The following is an 18,808-nucleotide window of genomic DNA, read 5'->3' as shown; positions in this document are numbered from 1 at the left end:
GGTGAAGACGGGTGTAAGGACAGAGCAAGCGATTCCTCAAATGTCCCCTCTTAGACAAAGTAGACTGTGGTTTTCTGAGTTTATCGGGACATCTTTTATTAAAAAACAAATTGTGGAATATGGACAGTCCATTGCAAATCGAAAGAACAAACAGGTGATTAACTAGCAGTGGAAATTCAAAGATAGTTGGCAAGATTTGGAATCCGGAGGAAATTCACACAGAAGTAGTCTGTGGGAAGTTTTGAAATAGTCCCAGCGCTCTAGTCCTGGAGTTACCCATTGTTCCCTCGGGTTTTTTCCTTTTCTTGTCTTTGGATAGTGCCATCTTGGTTTTCTCCTGTTAAATTTTCTCTCTGCTTTGAAGTTATTTAGGGTCTCTTGCCTTTTCAAAAATGTGTGCCAAGCTACAGGAGTCCCCGCTTATCCGTGTGGGATACGTTCCAAGACCCCCAGTGGATGCCTGAACCCGCTGATAATACCTAACCCTGTCTATACTATGTTTTTTCCTATACATACATACCTAGGATAAAGTTTAATTTATAAATTAGGCACAATAAGAGATTAACGACATAACTAATAATAAAGTAGAACAATGATAACAATATACTGTAATAAAAGTTACCATACATTTTAGCAACCTCAGAATACTATTTTTTTCTTTCCTTATGAAGTTGAGAACTGTCACCTTTTCACTTAAAGGAAGCACTTTTCTGATTCTCTGTGGCGTATCTGAATTGCCAGCATCGCTACTCTGACCTTTGGGGCCATTGTTAAGTAAAATAAGGGTTACTTGAACACAAGTACTGTGAGTCCACCACAGCTGATCTGATAACTGAGCCGGCAACTAAGTAATGGGGTAGATAATGTATACAGTGTGGATACACTGGACAAAGGGATGATTTATGTCCCAGGCAGGATGGCACAAGATTTCATCACACGACTCAGGATGGTGCACAATTTCAAACTTGGAAATTGTTTGTTTCTGGAATTTTCTGTTTAATATTTTCGGACTGTGGTTGACCATGGGTAACAAACCGCGGAAAGCAAAACCTCGCATGAGGGATACGTGCTGCTAGAGGGTATGTATTGTCAAATGAGGACCGAAACATGTTTTTGGATAATAAATGGAATTTTATAGTGAAAAAACAATTGATGACGTATATTGCCGTGGGCCTCATGCTTCATATCTTTCCCTTGGTCGCCTCCTTGAATGTTGCTGTCAGAACGCCAGCCTCATGGAACTGTATTTTTCAGCAGCAGCTACTTCTTCCTCTGTGTTTTATATGTTTTAGTGGTTTTGCTGCCACAGACGGGGATGGCAGAGATGAGTTTCATGTCACTGGGCTAATGTTTAGGAAAAAATGAAGTGAGGTTGAAATTAATTGCCTAATATCTTTTTAGACGTTTTCTGAATTATTTCTATGGAAAGTCATATCGGCTTTTCTGTATTTTCGCATGGTGGTCATGTCAAGCTTCTGCAGCCACGCTTGTCTATAGGGAGGTGGAGACAAGAGCTGACCTAGTCTAGACGCAAAACCAGGATGCCCCACACATTTAGGGTTCTGGCAAAGTAAGGAAAGGCAGTAATGGGCTCGGGGCGCCTCCTACTCACCAGGCTTCCCAGCTTTCTGTGATCCAGGAGGGTGGTAAGTACAGTTGTCCCTTGTATTCATGGGGGTTGGTTCTGGGATCCCCACTGCCCCCCCATCCCCAAATCCTCAGATGCTTGAGTCCCTATAGTCGGCTCTCTGTACCCGCGGGTTCCGCATTTGCAGATTCAAGGAACCGCGGATCGAAAATGCAGGTGTTTTCGGAGCCCATGGATATGGAGGGCCTGCTGTACCTGCATTTGGAGAATAGTCAACTGTAATGGCCTTTTGAGAATCTTTATTTCCTGCATTTGTGGCCTGGTTTGCCATTGGAGGTCAAAAGGTCTTATTCTGGGATATTCATTAACGGAACCAATTTTCCCTGTAGTGGTTCACCGAACTTTCTCCCTAAATGGAATGCAAACCATTATTTGGAGTTATCAGACTGCATCACTTATGATCTGGATATACAGAGTGTCTTGAAATGGTCCTCACTCATTTTTACAGAATTGAATACTGCAAATACTTCTTTGCTGATTATGTGAAAATGTTTACCTTGCAAATTATGTAACTGCAGAGTACATAGGGAAACACAACATTGCCCTCCCATGAATTCCGACACACTGTCGTGTAAAAACCTGTTTCCTGCTGCCGTGTTTTTTCACTTTCAAACTTGCAGACTAGAGCCATTTCTTTAAAAGGCCTGTCTGTGTCAGTGAAATAATTTCCCTTTGGTAGTGGCTGTTTTGCAATATTATGCTGACCGCCTTTGACTTTCTCACATTTCTAAAACTAATAAACTACAGAGACATGAAAGTCCTAAGTGTTAGACCCGACCCTTCTCAGGAGTTTGTTTTTAATAAGCTTATGTAATTAACACCTTAAACTATATATTCCATTTGTTGCTTGTGAAACCGTACAAAGAGAACAAGATGATACACCTACAAAAGGCACCAGCAGAGTTAATATTGGCTTTTTAAATGATGATGAAGTCATGGAAGTTTTAGAAGTTAAACCTTGCTAGTTGCTTTTAAGTCTGAGGACTGAAGAGTAGATCTACTGCCTAGAAAAAATAAATGCAAACAGAAAGCAGTATATAAATTGTTCATATCCATCTCCTCAAGGGCCTGAACATAGTGCATGGCGTAGTGATTGTTGCTTGATCATTTCATTTATTCCATTCATTCATTCATTCAGTAAGTTTATGGTGAGGGTCTTTTAGACACTGTCGTAAGCACTGAACAGTGAACCAGACTTAGAGAAATCTCTGCTCTTATGGACTTTATACCTTTGTTGTCGGAGGGAGACTAAAAAAGACGCAGGTGATCTGCAAACTAGTTTAGATGATGAAAAGTAAAGAGAAGGCAAAGGCAGAGAGTGGGGTTGGAGATGGTGTGTGCAGAGGGGGGAGGTTACATCTTAGATAGATTTAGATAGATATGTTGCAAATTTAGATAGGTCTCTTGCTAAGAGGGTATTTGAGTGACAGCTGCAGGAGATGAGGGCTGGTAACAGTGGGAAGAGCAGAACAGGCAGAGGACCAAGTTCAAAGGCCTGGTTAGTGGGTTTGGAGTGTTGGAGGAGTAACAAGGGAGCCAGTGTGGCCCCCACGGCAATGAGCTGGGAGGCGGGAGATGGGGGTGGAGAGAGGTGGTGGGGAGCGAAGATGCCACGGGCCTTCCCATTCATGGGACCGTGGCCTTGACTCCAAGTCAGCTTTTGAGCAGAGGGACAGGCTCTGACCTCGGTTCTAACAGAATCCCTCCACCTGCTGTGTTTAGAGAGAGTGCAGGGGCGAAAAGGGGCTGCCCCGTGTGCCATTTCCCAGTATGAGATAGAGCTGTTGGAATTGCTGTGCTTTGCGAATGGAAAAACACAGCCCATCCTGACAGAATCAGCATTTTACAGAAACACTAGGTGACTGTTTAAGTGGCTTGCTACTGCATTTGATTTTCTTTGTAGGCTTTTCTCCCACGATATGGCAAACAAAATAAAAATAAATAAAAATTTGTCCTATTTACGTCACAGGGAAGAAAGTGAAATTGCCCTTTTTTATAGAGCAATTGAGAAGTATAAAAAAGTTTGGGTAGGTGGTAGACATGTTTTAACTAGTTCATTTCTTTTTTTTTTTGCTGAGGAAGAATTCGCCCTGAGCTACCATCTGTGCCGATCTTCCTCTTTTTGCTTGAGGAAGAATAGCCCTGAGCTAATCTTCCTCTGTGCCAATGAGAATTTGTGCCAATCTTCCTCTTTTTTTAAAGCTTGGGGAAGATTAGCGCTGAGCTAGCATCCTTGCCAGTCTTCCTCTGTTTTGTATGTGGGTCACCACCACAGCATGGTTGATGAGTCATATAGGTCTGTGACCAGGATCTGAACCTGCGAACCTGGGCCGCCAAAGCAGAACACGCCAGACTTACCCACTATGCCAGGGAGCCAACCCTTAACTAGTTCTTTTCTTTTAGTGAGATTGTTTCATTGTAAATCCAGGAGCATGAATGGGAAGGAGGGGACTGTATCTGAGCAAACACTGACCTATAACACTGTTAGAAGAAACTAGATTTGATTGATGACTAGGTAAAAATGTTAATTCTTCGATGAAGTGAATTGCTGTTTCAAAAAAGTGGGTGTTAGGTATTTAAACACTAAACGTCATGAAGAAGCCAGTGATGGTAAATTCTCAACTCCTAAGCAAATTGGAAAAATGAATATTTTCATTCTTGTGGTAATTGGCTTCATAGAATGATGTGGATTCATCTTAGATTTTTGGTATGGTTGTTCTCTTAGGCATGAGGTGCCTGTCAAGTTTACGTTGTAACCCTGTAGAGAACATGGTACAAAGCAAGTCTTCACTCAACTTCCAAGATGTTCTTTATTCATCTACGAGTAAGAACAGATCTGTGTGCTCAGGATGCTTTTCCAGAGTGGTTTTACATTATATATTCTTGGCAAATGTGAAAGTCTTTTATGATGAAAATTGAGATCATGTTGAGGGGAAATGATGTAGTTAAGAAAGAACTTTCTTCCCAAAGAAATTGAAATAAAAGTGTGGCCATCATGTCACATGTAATGTGTTATGTGGTTACATCTATAGATGGACGCATGCGTGGGTATAGACACAGATCACACTCACGTGTGTGCCTGGGACAAGAAGAGTAATTTTGTGGGGCTGACATTTTCTAAATCTGATTTTTTCCTGTATGTTACAGGTCAGAATGTGGTACAGGATGAAGCCAGCAGAGTTTTCCCTGGTCGCTCCCCATTCGCAAGCAGACCTTTGAGTCCCTAAATGAAGTCCTTAGTGCCCCATTGTGTGAGTGTCCTAGAGATGGAGGAGTTGATCAGCAGAGCAAGTGTCAGAAGCTGAGTCATGAAATGAGCTTGAAGAGGGTTCGGGGTGTAATGAAGAGTTGTTTTGGGTCACTCGGAGTTTTTCCCAGGGCAGGGGGTGAACTGGTCTCTCCCTGACTTGGAAAGAAACCACTCAGTTGGGGTCACATGAATGTAGGGCCCTAAAGTAGACCCCAGTAAATAGGAACAGACAGGTTCCCCTTCAGCACATTCCCATAAAGGGAATATGCCTGCGTCTGTGGCCACAGCACTGTTCGAATATTTGCTTTCTTACCGTTGCCTTCCGGCTGTGTGTTTTTACTGGTCTCCCCGGTGGGAGTTGAATGTGGAGGATTCAACCAGACAAATTCCTAGTGGATTCAGTGCCTTTTTTTATATATAAGGCTCTCTTTGTTTCAAAACCCTTAATTGCTTTTTCCGTCAGGATGTGAGAAGAATATGGGACTTTAGTGACCTTAAGCTCATTGCACCAAGAAATTTTCCCCTTAGTCTTTTCCGTGTAAGAAACTTCCATGGGATTCCAGCAAGATCTATGACCCTCAACATGTTACGAATTATCAGCAGTAAGTGGAAATAATTAGAAATCAATAATTTCTGGACATGAAGAATCCTCAAATCTGGACTCCCTGTGTCTCTCCCGCCCCCTGTCTCCCCTGCCCCCTGGCCTGCCACACCTCTGCACTGACCCATTAGCTGTCCAGGTAGTTTTTCCTCTTAGAACAGGTTAGGCTGCCTCCTGACTCAGAGGAAGGACATTTGTTGTCCCTTCTGCCTGGAAACATATTCCCCACCCCGTCGCCTAGCTCCTCCCGTGTCCTTGTGTCTGATGATACATTTTGTGTTTGAATGTCTCGCTCACGAGACTGAATTACTGCTGTGGGATTGGTGAGGATGGGCCTTAGACTGTAAAAGCTCACCATTATTTATGAAAATGCTGGTTTAGTGGACAGTACGTCATTGCATAGTTACCAGATGAATGTTATGGCACCCTCAGCAAGGGGAGAGGTCAGCTCTACTGACTTCCATTCATTTCTTCATTCATTCATTCATGCATTTGATAGATACTTTTTAGGTAACTGCTAAGTATCAGACATTGTAATGGGGTTTGATGCTGAGGTTGCAAAAATGAGTAAGACCCAGTTCCAGCTTTCAAGGACTTGAAAGTCTCCTGAGGACACCCACCATGTAAATAAGTAAAAGTCACTTTTTAAAAATGTCTTAAAATAGAAAATTTCAGATACATACTTTAGTAGAGAGAGTATTTTAAAGAACCTTCCTATTCCAGCACTGTGGTTGTCCATCATGGCCAGTCTTGCTTCATCTCCATCTGCACCTGCTCCTCTGCCCTCCCCCCAGGACTGGGAACCAGACTGCAGACATCGGGTCCGTGTTTGCAAGGGGGACGTACAGTTTACACTGATGCCGTGGGAAGGTCAGGTTCCATGCAAAGTCCATTGTGAAGGGTGGGCTGCTTTCTGCAGGGCCAGTGGCATGAAAGGAGGGTGTTCAAGGCAGAAGGAATAGCATGGGGGTAGTGGGCTCGATGTAGTGCTGTGTGTAGTTTGATCTGGCCAAAACCAGAGTGGAGATGGGGAGGTAGGGCCGTAGGAGTGAGCCTAGAAAGGCAGAGAGAGTCCAGATAAAAAGCCTTGTATTGTAGGAACAGGCTGACCCTGCTAAGTCTTCACTGGGCGACATTAGTGGTTTTCACGATTTATATTTTGAAAGTTACAGTGGGCATGGGGCATGGAGCGGGTTGTAAATGAGATGAAATTGGAGGGAGGGTGGATAGCTGGGAAACTTTGTCGATGGCTTGAAATACTGTTAGGACTAGGATGGAGAGACATTTCAAGACATTCGAGACATTGAGAGAGATTGAAGAAGAGATTTGTAACATTGACTTATTTATGACACATTATAACAAGTGATATGAGACTTAGTGACCTCTGACTTTGGGGATAAATGAATGATTCCTGAGAGTCTGGACTGGATGAAACTGGTTGATACTAATTTCTGGAATCCTGGAATCGGGAATGAAAGTTTGATGGAGATGGAGAGTTCAGACTGAATATCTAGGAAGAGAGGCATGGGCCTTTGTCTGCAGCTGGGGGGTTGGGGAGGAAGAGTTTCGAGAGTTACCAAAGTGTTAATTAGGGGCATCTAGTTTTTCAGTACTGGGCCATGTGATCAGTATCCTCAGGTTTGTAAGCCATGTGAATTTTTATTGATAACACTGTTTAGATGGTACCTGCCAGTTCTTAAAAGTGGGGAATTTTGGCAACATCACCAAGAAAGAGTTTAGTCCACACTAGTTCTGTGACAGTAAGTAGTTATGAGTGTGATGCCTGTGGTCATGCTGGGATCACCAGGACTTCCAAATCTCGCTGAACTGCCACACTGCCCTCGGGAGCGGTCCGAGGAAGTCAGCTGGAATCAAGTCCAGTTCTGATTCCACGAATTCTCACACCTCCTGACTCTCTGCTCAAGCTGTGGCAAAATATAATTTTCAGAAAACAGCAAACTCACATATTGCACAAGGTTTAACACTGTAACCAGAAATTCCAGAATTGTTCTGAGATTAATATATTCATTTCCGAATTTCTATGACTGTCATGGATCACTTTTTTCCTGCTCAGCTCCTGATTGATCAGATGCTTGAGACCCCGGATCCTTATGATGATGTGCCAAAGGCAGCAAGAGCGCAGAGTGTGATTAATGCTCATCAAAACCTGTGAATGGGGGTCTGAAATCGTGGCTTCGTTCCCACCTGACTAGCTCATTCTGCTGTTCCTTCCAAATCTGTGATTCTATTAAGCTCAGGGCAGTTTAGAGATGAGAAATGAGTGCATTCCAAACTTGCCATCTGCTAAATTGACATGTCCATTTTAAATGTGAATCTGTACTTGAACTTTTAAGAAAAACTGTCCATGTTCCAGTCTTTTCCCTGCATTTTCAAGTTCTGAGGGTTCCTGTGAGAGGTTCTTTTGAGCCATTGGTAGGTAGCCCAGCAAATTGGATCTTTCAGAACCTTCATTTCCAAAAAGACCTCATGGTAAGCACACAGATTAGTAAATCGCTTTAACAGGTTTCCATGAGTTAACCATATGGCTACATTAAAATAAACTAAAGACCATACTTTGCTTTTCTTTCCAGTAATAATAAGCATTCATGTTTCTTGATTTTATATTGCATACTTAGCACCTAGCACAGCACCTGGAATGTCATAGGTGTCCAATAAATATTTGAGTTAATGAAATATCCCATTAGGTGTTGAGGATTGAAGAGCCTAATTTTATAGCCTTCGTCATGCTTGGCAATCAACGTGACGTCAGAGATGCCAGCACACACTCTGCCACCGAGGAGGCCTTTTTCATCCCATTTTATTTGTAGCCACTCCTCTCCATGGCCAGTAAACTGAATTTGTTAATATTTAGACCAGGCTTTTCAAATTCCTTTCCAGTACGTAATTAGAGACTACTCGTTTATGCATACGATTTTGGTAATAACATTTTTGCTAAAAATCTCAAGCCTTTCCTATCCTAGGGTCAAGCAGGCTGCATTGGTCCTGAGGGAGGAAGATGAGAAGGAAAGAATGCTTCTGCTGTGGCTTCAAGTCCATCCAGTCACTGTTGACATCCCCAAGAGGGCAGGGAGCACAAGAAGAGAAAAGTGCAGGGAGAGCCCTGGGGAGCATCGGTGTTTAGCGGGGAGCTGAGGAGGACTAAAGGTCCCGAGGAGACCCATGGGCGGTGGTCTCCAGAATAGACTCCAGAGTGGGAGGACCCCCCAGGGAGCAGCCTGGGAGGTAGAGTGGACTCTATCAGTGGCTTTCAGACTTTTTGTCACAGGGTCACTGGAAGATATAGTTTAGATTGTGACCAAGTACAGTTATACACATATGTAACTGAAACTAACATTGCAGGCAGCAGTCCCCTTTCTTCATGGGATGTGTGCCAACATTTTCTATTGTGTTCTGTGCTTTTCTATGCTATGCAATGTCATTTAAACCAATGCTGGTCTCAGATGTCTAAATTTATCTTAGGACTCTGTGGTGGCTTAGTACTGTGTCAACCTGTAAACTAGAAATGAATCAGCAGCAGCCATATTTCTTAGACTCTGAACGTTGGTGGAGGGTAATAGGCATCGTGGGGGCTCCTGCCTGGTGTCCTTGATCTGCTAGCTTGCCTTGTTGGCATGAGGCGGCGCCTGGACCAGCAGCAGGTCCAGGTCCCGCCAGGTCGCCTTCATCTTCTGAGAGTCCTGAGCCAAGGGTGTGTGGAGGTCCGTCGTGAAGAACTTCAGCTTCTCCTGTCGGTCACCCATGGCATCAGGGTTGGAGTGGATGAGAAACAGGTGTGGATTCCAACTCTTCGTGGTTCTGGTATTCTCATGGGCTCTGATCTGTCCTTGCTGTTTCACATCCAGCTTCCTTCATCCACTCCAGCCTGGCCGACGGCAGGGGCAGCAGCCTGTGCAGACTATTCCTCCAGCTCCTGATCACCCGTAGCAGTGTGCTTCTGTGATCCAGCCTTGACCCGTACAGCCCTAATGGCGAAGACCACTGCAATTGCTTATCCATTTGGGAATAGGAAAGAACTTAGAACTTTTTATTTCTGCTTGTTTTTCGTATTTAAAATGCCTATTTTTGTGTGTATTTTTATTGTAAACAGTTGTAGTTGTAAATAGATATAATTTATATTAATGAGTGCTTATAGTTGTAAGTAGATGCAATGGATATTCATAGTTAATGTCGTTATATCAAGGAGGTTCCGTCTCCCAATTTTTTTCTGATCTTTTTTGCCCAGACCTTTGAAGCCCACTGCCTTAGAAGCAGTTGCTGAGAGAGTGCTAGGAAGGAGGGAGAGGTCAATAATGCCTGCTGCGAGGCCATCCATTCTTCTGGAAGAGATTTATGTTAATGAAATCATTGATGCCTAATAGTGGGGGCCATGGGCCCCAAGACTATATTTGCCAAATCAAGGATTAGACATAGGCTCTGGCAAATTCTGGGTGTTTTCGGAGAGAGGGGAGTGGAAGATGTGAAACCAGCCCTCCTCCAGCCACATGCCACGTGGGTGTGCCCCCAGGGCCCTCCCTCAGGACCAGCATGACCTAATATGTCCCTTTAGTGTATGTTTTTGGTTGTTATGTGTACAAAAACTTTTTCCTGAGACGAACTCTGTTCCAGCTCAAACCAGCTGCAGAAATGCTGGGTGTGCTGCCTCAGAGAAGAAGATGTGAGATCGTTTATTACATGTTCAGTGAGTTTCTCCAGACTGATAGGGCTGGATGGGATGATGAGCTGGTGCGAAGAGCAACATCTCACGGATTCAGGGACGCCGAACAAGGAAAGCAAAATTCTTTTTTATGGGAGTAGCAATTTTACCTGAAAGGTTGCTCAAAGTGTTTATCACCTCAAAATCTGTAAACAAGCAAATTAAGAGTGAAGACACATTGTGAAGTCGTTCATGAGATCCGTTAGACTTCATTGTATTGTAATTTCTTTCAGTGGGTTTAGCTTGTAGGGAACTGAGTATCTATCTATCTATCTATCTATCTATCTAATCTGTCTGTCATTTCCATCCCTCTCCATAACAACAGTGAGCAACGTAAATATAACATGTAATTTATATGATATAAAATATATCATATATGTACTTCTTATGGACAGAAAAGGTAGAGTCACACTAAATAAATGAGCCAGGAGTCTGTTCTCTTTCTTGGGTCTTTGGAGCAACACATTGAGTTTCCCTTGGGGCTGTGTCTTTATAGATACGTAAAATAGCAGGACCACGAATTCATTTGCGTTCATTTGCATACAATCTGCATATAGCCAGCGGTACAGATTCCATTGTGTCTCTTGGTGTTTTCAGAGAAGTTTTTCTTTTCTTTTTTTCCCCTTAAGCCTGTCAAGATATTCTCAACCATAAGTGACATCTGGGGAAAGAAGAGAGCAAAAATAATGATGCAAATGTCTCTGTTTTCATGGTACTCTCAGTTTTCACATTTTCCAGAGACAGAAGCACACTGGGATAAATATCAGAAATGCTGTTGAAATCAGTTGTTGAGACAGCAATGCTCTGTGTCTTTTCCCCTTAATTGCAGCAGCAGTTCACCCGATTGGAATTGTTTGGTACAACGCCTCTTAGCCCTGTATTTTTGTGTTGGTTGTGTAGTAGACGGGTGTTTGGGATCGCTGTGCCTATGGCTTCGTGGGAAGATTACACAAGGTCGTCTTCCGTTGAGCTGACACCGGTAGTGGGACCACAGATTTAAATTAACTCTGTACCAAGTGAAATGGATGATCATATGGAAAGATGCTGTGACGTGGTTTTTGTAATGAGAAAAGGAAAGAGAACTTGGATCTGCGTGTGTCATTTTCTGTTTTTTGAAAGACAGTGATGGGAAAAATTCTTGTAAAAGGATAACGTGACACAAAATTTCACAATTTACTTAAAAAAAGTTCTTTTGAGGAAATAAGATTTTCCTCTCTCTTTCTGAACTTGAACTAATATTGCTTCAGCCCAATGCATGAGAACCAAAGAGGGAAAATAAGAAGTGAAACGTGTTAGACAAGTAATAAACTCTAGAGCAGAAACTTTTTTTTTGTGAGGAAGATTTGCCCTGAGCTAACATCGGTTGCCAATCCTCCTCTTTTTTTTTTTTCTTTGAGGAAGATTTGCCCTGAGCTACCACCTGTGCCAGTCTGCCTCTACTCTGTATGTGGGACATCTCCACAGCATAGCTGATGAGGGGAGTAGGTCCCCACCCTGGATCCGAACCCACGAACCCAGGCCCCCGAGTGGAGCGCACAGAACTTTAATCCCTCAGCCTCAGGGCTGACCCTCTAGAGCAGGAAATTTTAACACTTTAAAAGAATAAGAAAGTTTGAAAGGGAATCTGTTTCAGTATTTTCATAATTGTATTTATTAGAATAAATATAGAGATGTCTTAAAGTCATCCTACATGCAGGAGTTTATTTTGTAACATTGCTGCCTCTTGGCATTAGCGTCATCGTGTTGAGTCAGACGTGAACTTCACATCCCAAAAAAGCAGGATGCAGTAGGTGTGGTGCTATCGAAACCTCAGCTGCATTGTTCAAATTCCCTGCAGACGAATGTTGCAAATATTTTTAGTAGAAGTAAATATTTTTACTGAGTAGGTCTGTGCTATCTCAAGTAAGAGCAAGTTGGATAGAAAGGATGCAAAAGTTTCCAGATAGTTCTGAAAGAGAATGGGTTTTGACTGGATAAAAAAGAAAATCATCGTGTCGTTCCTTGGGTTCCATTTCATTGACGGAAAGGATTCCTTTCCTGGGATGGCAGATAAGCCTACTTTTTAGAAACACACACCTTTTATTCTTTTGCCTTACTTGGCATTGAAATCATCAAAACTGATGAAAGTGGTAATTATGGGGACTTTCCACATCTGGAAAATGATGTGGGAAAACGAGCAGCAGCTATGCCTCCCTGTCCTAAATGACCATCTGCTGAGCACCAGGTGAGGCGTGGATGTTGCAGACTATTTCAGGGTGTGAGATATTTGCTGTCGGTGGCCTGAGGTGAGTACAACAGCTGCTTTATTCTCCACGAACCACAGATATATTTTCAAAGCCCGCAAATCTTGGGGGAGACTTTTGAGTGATTGGGACTGAAGGATAGAAAATTAAACTTTTTCCCTAGCACAAAAAGAAGTTTGATCTGCAACTTGGAAACTTTAGAACTGAAGTGCATAGTTGGCTTTAAAGGTGTCGCTAGGATATATGAGTGAGGAGAGGAAAAGGAGAAAAAGTAATTTGAACAAAGCTATTTAAATAATTGTTTTTACAGTTTTTTGGGGTGGCCTTGAATTGTCCAAGAAAATAGTTGATTGTGAGGTCATACAGTTCATAAACATGAAAGCTGGTTACTTTTGAGGAGCCAGAGTTCAAGATCGAAGTCCCTTGGCTTGGACACAACAACTCTGAGTGAAAGAGAGAGGAGAGAGTTTAATTTCCACTTAAGAACAGCAAGCCGGAGGAGAGTGTGTAGCTAGAACGCCTCTACCAAGTTTACTCAGGTCTTAGAAGATGTGGATTTTGTGTTGGTCAAAAGTGGCAGATAGGTTTCATCTCCTGGATGGATGAAGGCAGAAGGTTCTGGATGAGGGTAGGAGGATAGCATCATATTCTCGAGAGGCTAAGATAACTCTGAAGAGCCCAGCATCTTCCAGGGGCCCCAGTTACTTGTGGAGTGATAGGATCAGGGTGTTAACTCATCAAAACGGGTTCTTGGGTAAGGTTGTTGCACGGCCTGCCTCCCCTCCTTCCAGCACTCTCGGGCGGGAGCTCCTTGGTCTTTCCCAGTGTATGCTGCAGGAGGGAGCTAAGAAAACTGGAGGGTCTTGAAGAGAACAGGGATGGCGAGGGCTTGGTCTCTTTGAAGGGTAAGCAGACATCCTGGCTACCAGAAGGCAGGTGCCTGATGCGAAGGGTCGCCGGTTTCCATGCTCTGAGGACCTGCAGCTGCTGCCCCACTGGCCAAAGCAGCTGTGGCCTGAGCCCCTGCCTCGGCGGCACTTGGCTCTCAGAGTCCTGGGGGTCAATAGCTCCCATGGGAGCCACTCTTCTGCCCCTGTTCTTCCTCACGTTTCCTGCAGTCCTCTCTCCAAGTGTTGGGGCTGAGGTGGGCGGGGTGGGTGAGGGTCTGCTCTGAGGGGAAGCCGCTGCTTGCTCTCTGGCTCCCCCTGCCCCGTGCACAGACTCAGCTCCTTTCTCCATCAGTTGGGAGTGGGGAGTGGAAGTGAAGGGCCCTGAGAGCCAGCCCGTCAGCTTGGGGTTTCCTTTGTAGGGTGAGGGCTGGGGTGGCATGGATGACTCAGGGGCGGGGAGAGCTCGTTCCATCTCTCTTTGTTTAGCAAGGTTACTTTGGTGGCTGGGTCAAAGGCAGATTAGGGAAAGTGAGGAAGGAGGCAGGAAAACCAGAGGGGATGTTGCAGATTTTCCACTTGTGGCCCACAGGGCAGGTGGTATTGAGCTGAGACGAGTCAGGGCGAACCTTAGGATTGTGAGTTGACTTATCATGCTGTATTCAGGAGCCTCACCTTAGGCAGCTCTGGCCTGCATCCCTCCCTCCCAAGGGCGATCATGTTTGCAGGCAGCTTCCTTTACGAAAGGCAGTAAAGCCAAGACTCCAGGCTGCCCACTTCCGTGCGGGTCCTCAGAGGCTCAGCTGCAGATTTCCACCTCAACCCATGTGATTTCCCTCCTGGAAATGTGACAGTGAACACTTTTAGAGCAGGGTAGGCGTCCAGCTCCTCTACCACGTCCGTCCAGCCTGTCCCAGACAGACAGACTGCAGTGGGGGGGTGACTTTGCCCAGACATGTCCAGCTGTTCAGAGATCTTCCTGGCCCAGTAAGAGTCCTCATCCTTGGCTCGGTGCTGGGGACTTGGAGGCAGTTACCTCAAACGTAGGACATTTTACTGGTGGGAAAGGAAGAAGCTTTTCTTACAAGTCATTTCTTTCAACTTCTGTTTCTCTGCTCCCTTTGTTCTGTAAAATCAGTGATTGCAGAAGTGGGACAGAGATGATGGCCTGCTCTGACCCAGGCCTCCGGATAGGTTGTCTAAACGTTGTGTTTTCTTAGCTTGTCTTGATAAAATCATTTTCCGTGGTTGTCTTGGTAAAGTCGTTTATTCATACCAGAGAAAGAACGTGTCGGGAGGTGAAAAGGAGCAGGGGGATGTTTTCAGAATGAATGAATGAATGAATGAATTGATACAAGAAACGGCATAACTTGCAAATGTATGCAGCATTTCTGTCCTTCCATATGTATGTGTTCAGAATCGACTCCTCTAAGGGAAGACTATAGTCTGAAACGTGATGTTGTAGTTTCTATTAGTCGTTAAACAAGTTTCGAGCACTTACCACGTGCCAGGTGAGTGGTGAGGAGCTAAGTTCCAAGTGTTTCATGTTACCTCATTACTCCTCACCGCGACATAGTTACTATTGTTACTCCAGCAATCTCAGAGGTTAGGAATCGTGCCTGCAGCCACCGACCCGTAAGAGGCAGTGAGCTGGGCGTGAACTCAGGAGTGTGGGCTCCAGAGCAACTACCGCGTACTTCTCTTAGAGAAGAGACAGACGTGTTTCCTTATTTATTTAGGTGAATTTGTAGTGTGTACTCTTGCACGTGTACTTGGAATGACTTGGCATAAGATTGTCCCCTTGTCTGAGGGCCTCACGGGAGGGTGTGGTTCAGGTGTGTCCCAGATACAGCATTCCGCATTGGCCTCTCTGCATTCTCGGGTTCCAATCAGAGTGTCTGGGAGTGGGGTCCTGGTGGCTGGATTTCTCAAAAGCTTCCCTGGAGGTTCTGATGCAGCCGCGGGCCCTAGGTGGGCTGTAGGAGCCTCTTCGGGACACGGTGCCTTTGCTGAAGGCGCTTTCCTGGGGCTCGCTTAGCCCTGTTAGGGAAACGCAGGTGTGGGTCTAAGACTGGGACTTTGGTACCAGACAGTTCCAGCTTGGAGGCCTGGCTCCTTGGCTTGCAATTCTTGGGCTGTCACTCGACGTTTTGAGCTACTATCTGTCTATCTACAAGGCGAGAAGAATAGGTACCGACTCCAAGGGCTGTCCTGAGGATGAGATGTCATTCGTAAAGCTTAGCCTGGCACGTTCTCACCAGTGAGTAAATATCGGCGATTATTACTGTGAACCCTGCAGAGAGGAAGACAAAATGATGTGGGGCTTTTGCAGGTGGACTGACCGCCTTTGTTCTTTTCCTGTTTCTTCCTCCTGCCCTCCTCACCTCAGGACGGCTCCCTGGGAAACATCGATGACCTGGCGCAGCAGTATGCAGATTATTACAATACCTGTTTCTCCGACGTGTGTGAGCGGATGGAGGAGCTGCGGAAACGGCGGGTGTCCCAGGACCTGGACGTGGTGAGTGGGTGGCACTGGGAATACGCTCCTGCCCAGCCGGGCTGCTTTTGTTCGTGCTGCTGGTCCAGCATCCCTCCTTGGGCCTTTGAACGTGTCCTAGTTGCTCACGGAGCATCAGTCTGCAGGGTGCTGCCTCATATGGAGTGAAAAATTCGGATCCCTTAAGTATCAACCCAGTTCTTCTGTGGATATCAAATTGAATGAGTATTGCCTAGGACAATATGGTCAAATATCTGTGTCCATTAAAAGCCTGGATTTTTACTTTTATTTTTTTTAACTTGAGGGAAAAGAATACTTTTACTGTTGGCCAATGTATACTACAGTTTTACTGACTATAAGCCCAAAGGATGTCTTGGCTAGTTCCTTCTTTCTTTTCTTTTTTCCTCTTTTTTGAAAAACAAAATAAAATGTAAAGAACTAAAAAACCACTTTAATCTCCCACCTAGCAATAATCATATTGGTGTTTTAAGCAGATTTCCCTTCGTTGTTTTTCTGGGCATTTTTACATCAGCATTTAATTCTTGCTTTTTTTACTTAACATTTTACTGGAGTTCTTCCATTCGTTAGGATCTTTTTATAATCACCGCTTTTCATCGCTGTAGTCTCTTCTCTCACTCAGGTGCATTGAAATTCATTTGGCTGTTTTGTAAAGGCCTTTATGTGTTTGGTTAGTGGAGCATTAGAACTTGCATGCGATCAATAGTAAATAAATAGCTTAGGTACTCTGTATAATCTGTGTGTGTGCTAGTATTTCCATGTTGTACACTTGCTACAAAATATCTTACTGAAACTTTTGCATTTATTAATTTAAACTTGCTACACATATTCTCCTTGGTTTCATTTTGGTTCAGTGCTTTTCAAATTGTTTTGTTTCACTGGTGACCTCAAGACCACTTGAAGAATGGGAGGTGGAAGAAAAGACTCAACTCTCCATGTCTGTTCATTGGACCAGCTCCTTTTTGATCATCTTTTATATATCGGGGGCTACGTGGATCTCTCTTGAGTAACTGAGTCCCTCTTCCTTTACAAGAAGTTTGAAAACTGCTGATTCAATTGAGTTCTTATTTATTTTTTATTTTCCATAAATCTACTTAGGGGAGGAATGAAGGAAAAAAACAATAGTTAAGAAACTAGGAACAGGTAATTCTTTTATTAATATTCCTTTTATGTTCTAAAGGGCCTATGATGTAAGGGACCCAACAAGTAGTTTAGGCACCACTGTTGTATATTCTGTCAGTGAACACAATCTGCTTTGATGCTGGCGTTCTTAGGCGCTTTAATTTCTTTCCATAACCCAACCTAAGTAAAGATTCCTTAGGTCAGGAGTAATGTTACATCGTGACTGTCAAATAACTATTGATTCTCTTTCCTTTTTCTCCACCGATTTAGCAGTCAGCAGGGCTGGGAGTAAAGTCACTGATAAGCACCCGTAGGGGAAAGAAAAAGCCATCACCCAGGGGGCCTGACATCATGGCCTAGGCAGGCTTGTGGTTGTCATTGTTGCTGAGGGCTTCTTTCCTCTAACTTTGTCCCCTGGCACGTGTGAATGGCGGGGTTGTTTGGTTCCTTTTAAGGAAGTAACCTCATGTGGCACAAGACTACCCTGCTCCATTAAAATTCATTAGGCTCTCCTGTTGGGGCGTAGTTAACGAGAAAAGACTTTCCTTTTGGCAAGATTGCAGCAGAACAACAATCTAAATATTGCTCTGGATTCTTGAACGTTGCAGTTTTGCCCCAGAATGATGGTCTGGTAGCATACTTTGTGGCCTCCTTGGACGTTTCACTGAGCAAGGAAAGGATGGCCGTGAATTGGTCCATGATCCTTCATAGACCCCTCAGCTGCTCTTCTCAGAGTTATAGCCGGGTGAGAGTTGGGGTTACCGCAATCGTCCCACGGTGTTTGAAACCCTGGAAGGCAGCTTCTAGGTAGGAAAGGAAGCTGCCTGGTGCTGCGATAATAATTCCTTCCCACTTAGACAGATGGGCCTAATTTGGTGCGCTCTGTTCCAGAGCTGCAAAAGACAGTCTGGGGAAAAAAAACCACCACATGAGCTTAATTAGTTCTGATCAAAGGTGTGAGAATCTGGTGGTGGGAGCGAATTCGAGCCAGGCTGGAAACTGTTCATCCTTTAAGCTGTAGTTAGTGAGAAAAGTAAGATCCCAAGTCGGCATATTCAGGTTCGCTTTCTAGGAAATTCTAGGCTACTTGCAGTGATAAGTGGGAGGCCTCACACTGCTGAAGATCAGGCCAGATGCCACGTGGTTCACTGTCATTCACAAGGCTCAGGCGTCCAGATGTCTGTGTTAGACGTGCTTTAAGGTTATCCATCTTTCTGGCCATGCGTACAACCCCAGCGACTTAGGCAAAGTTCCTTCTCCCGGGGGTTAGCTCTTCACAGATTGAGCCCTGATGGGAACTCATTCTTGAAAAGCTGTAACTTTCAGGTTTTACCTGCATTTCTAGACTTTGGATTCTGCCTTGGGACAAGTAGGCAAACTTCTTCCCTGCCCCGCTGGTGGAGCAGCTCCAGATCTGAGGACCTACGGCTTAATACTTTCTTTCTGTGCCGGTAGGCAGCCCCATCAAAGCTGACTGTGAGCTGGCTCTGAGAACAAACCACCCCCTCAAAGCAGTAAGAGGACATGGTAACATATTAGGAGCTGAAACATTTGATAGGGAAAAAGGACCTTTAAGTTTGCTGTGTCTGCCGTAGAAAAAGGCATTTAGAACACAGCCTTGAGTACAGAGAATTTGGGGTGGTGGGTGGAATTGGTTTATGACTTTTGTTTCATTTGAAATCCTCTGGGTGAATTTTGGGATTGAGGGAGTATTCTGCAGATCAAGAAGACTTTTAGATATTTGTATTGGCTTTGAAAAGTCAAAAAAAAACCCCACATTGTCCTTGAATGCTAGTTACGTGTCAGTTGGAAAACAAACCAACCCAAG

At 44.3% G+C, this 18,808-nt stretch overlaps 1 protein-coding gene across 4 annotated transcripts in view; it reads left to right on the top strand.

Moving 5' to 3' along the window:
- SASH1 (SAM and SH3 domain containing 1) overlaps positions 1-18,808 on the top strand; it is a 299,791-nt gene that overhangs the window by 146,051 nt on the left and 134,932 nt on the right. For 3 of the 4 annotated variants that reach the window (XM_046670365.1, XM_046670367.1, XM_046670364.1), the window contains exon 2: positions 15,733-15,861. In XM_046670365.1, the coding sequence (XP_046526321.1) occupies positions 15,733-15,861 (129 nt within the window). Of the gene's footprint in view, positions 1-15,254; positions 15,604-15,732; positions 15,862-18,808 lie in introns of those variants that run through there. The other variant, XM_046670368.1, reaches the window with a different exon arrangement.

The sequence above is a fragment of the Equus quagga genome, chromosome 8 (assembly GCF_021613505.1).
Source record: "Equus quagga isolate Etosha38 chromosome 8, UCLA_HA_Equagga_1.0, whole genome shotgun sequence".
Taxonomy (NCBI): domain Eukaryota; kingdom Metazoa; phylum Chordata; class Mammalia; order Perissodactyla; family Equidae; genus Equus; species Equus quagga.
This window is presented reverse-complemented; position numbering and strand designations above follow the sequence as displayed.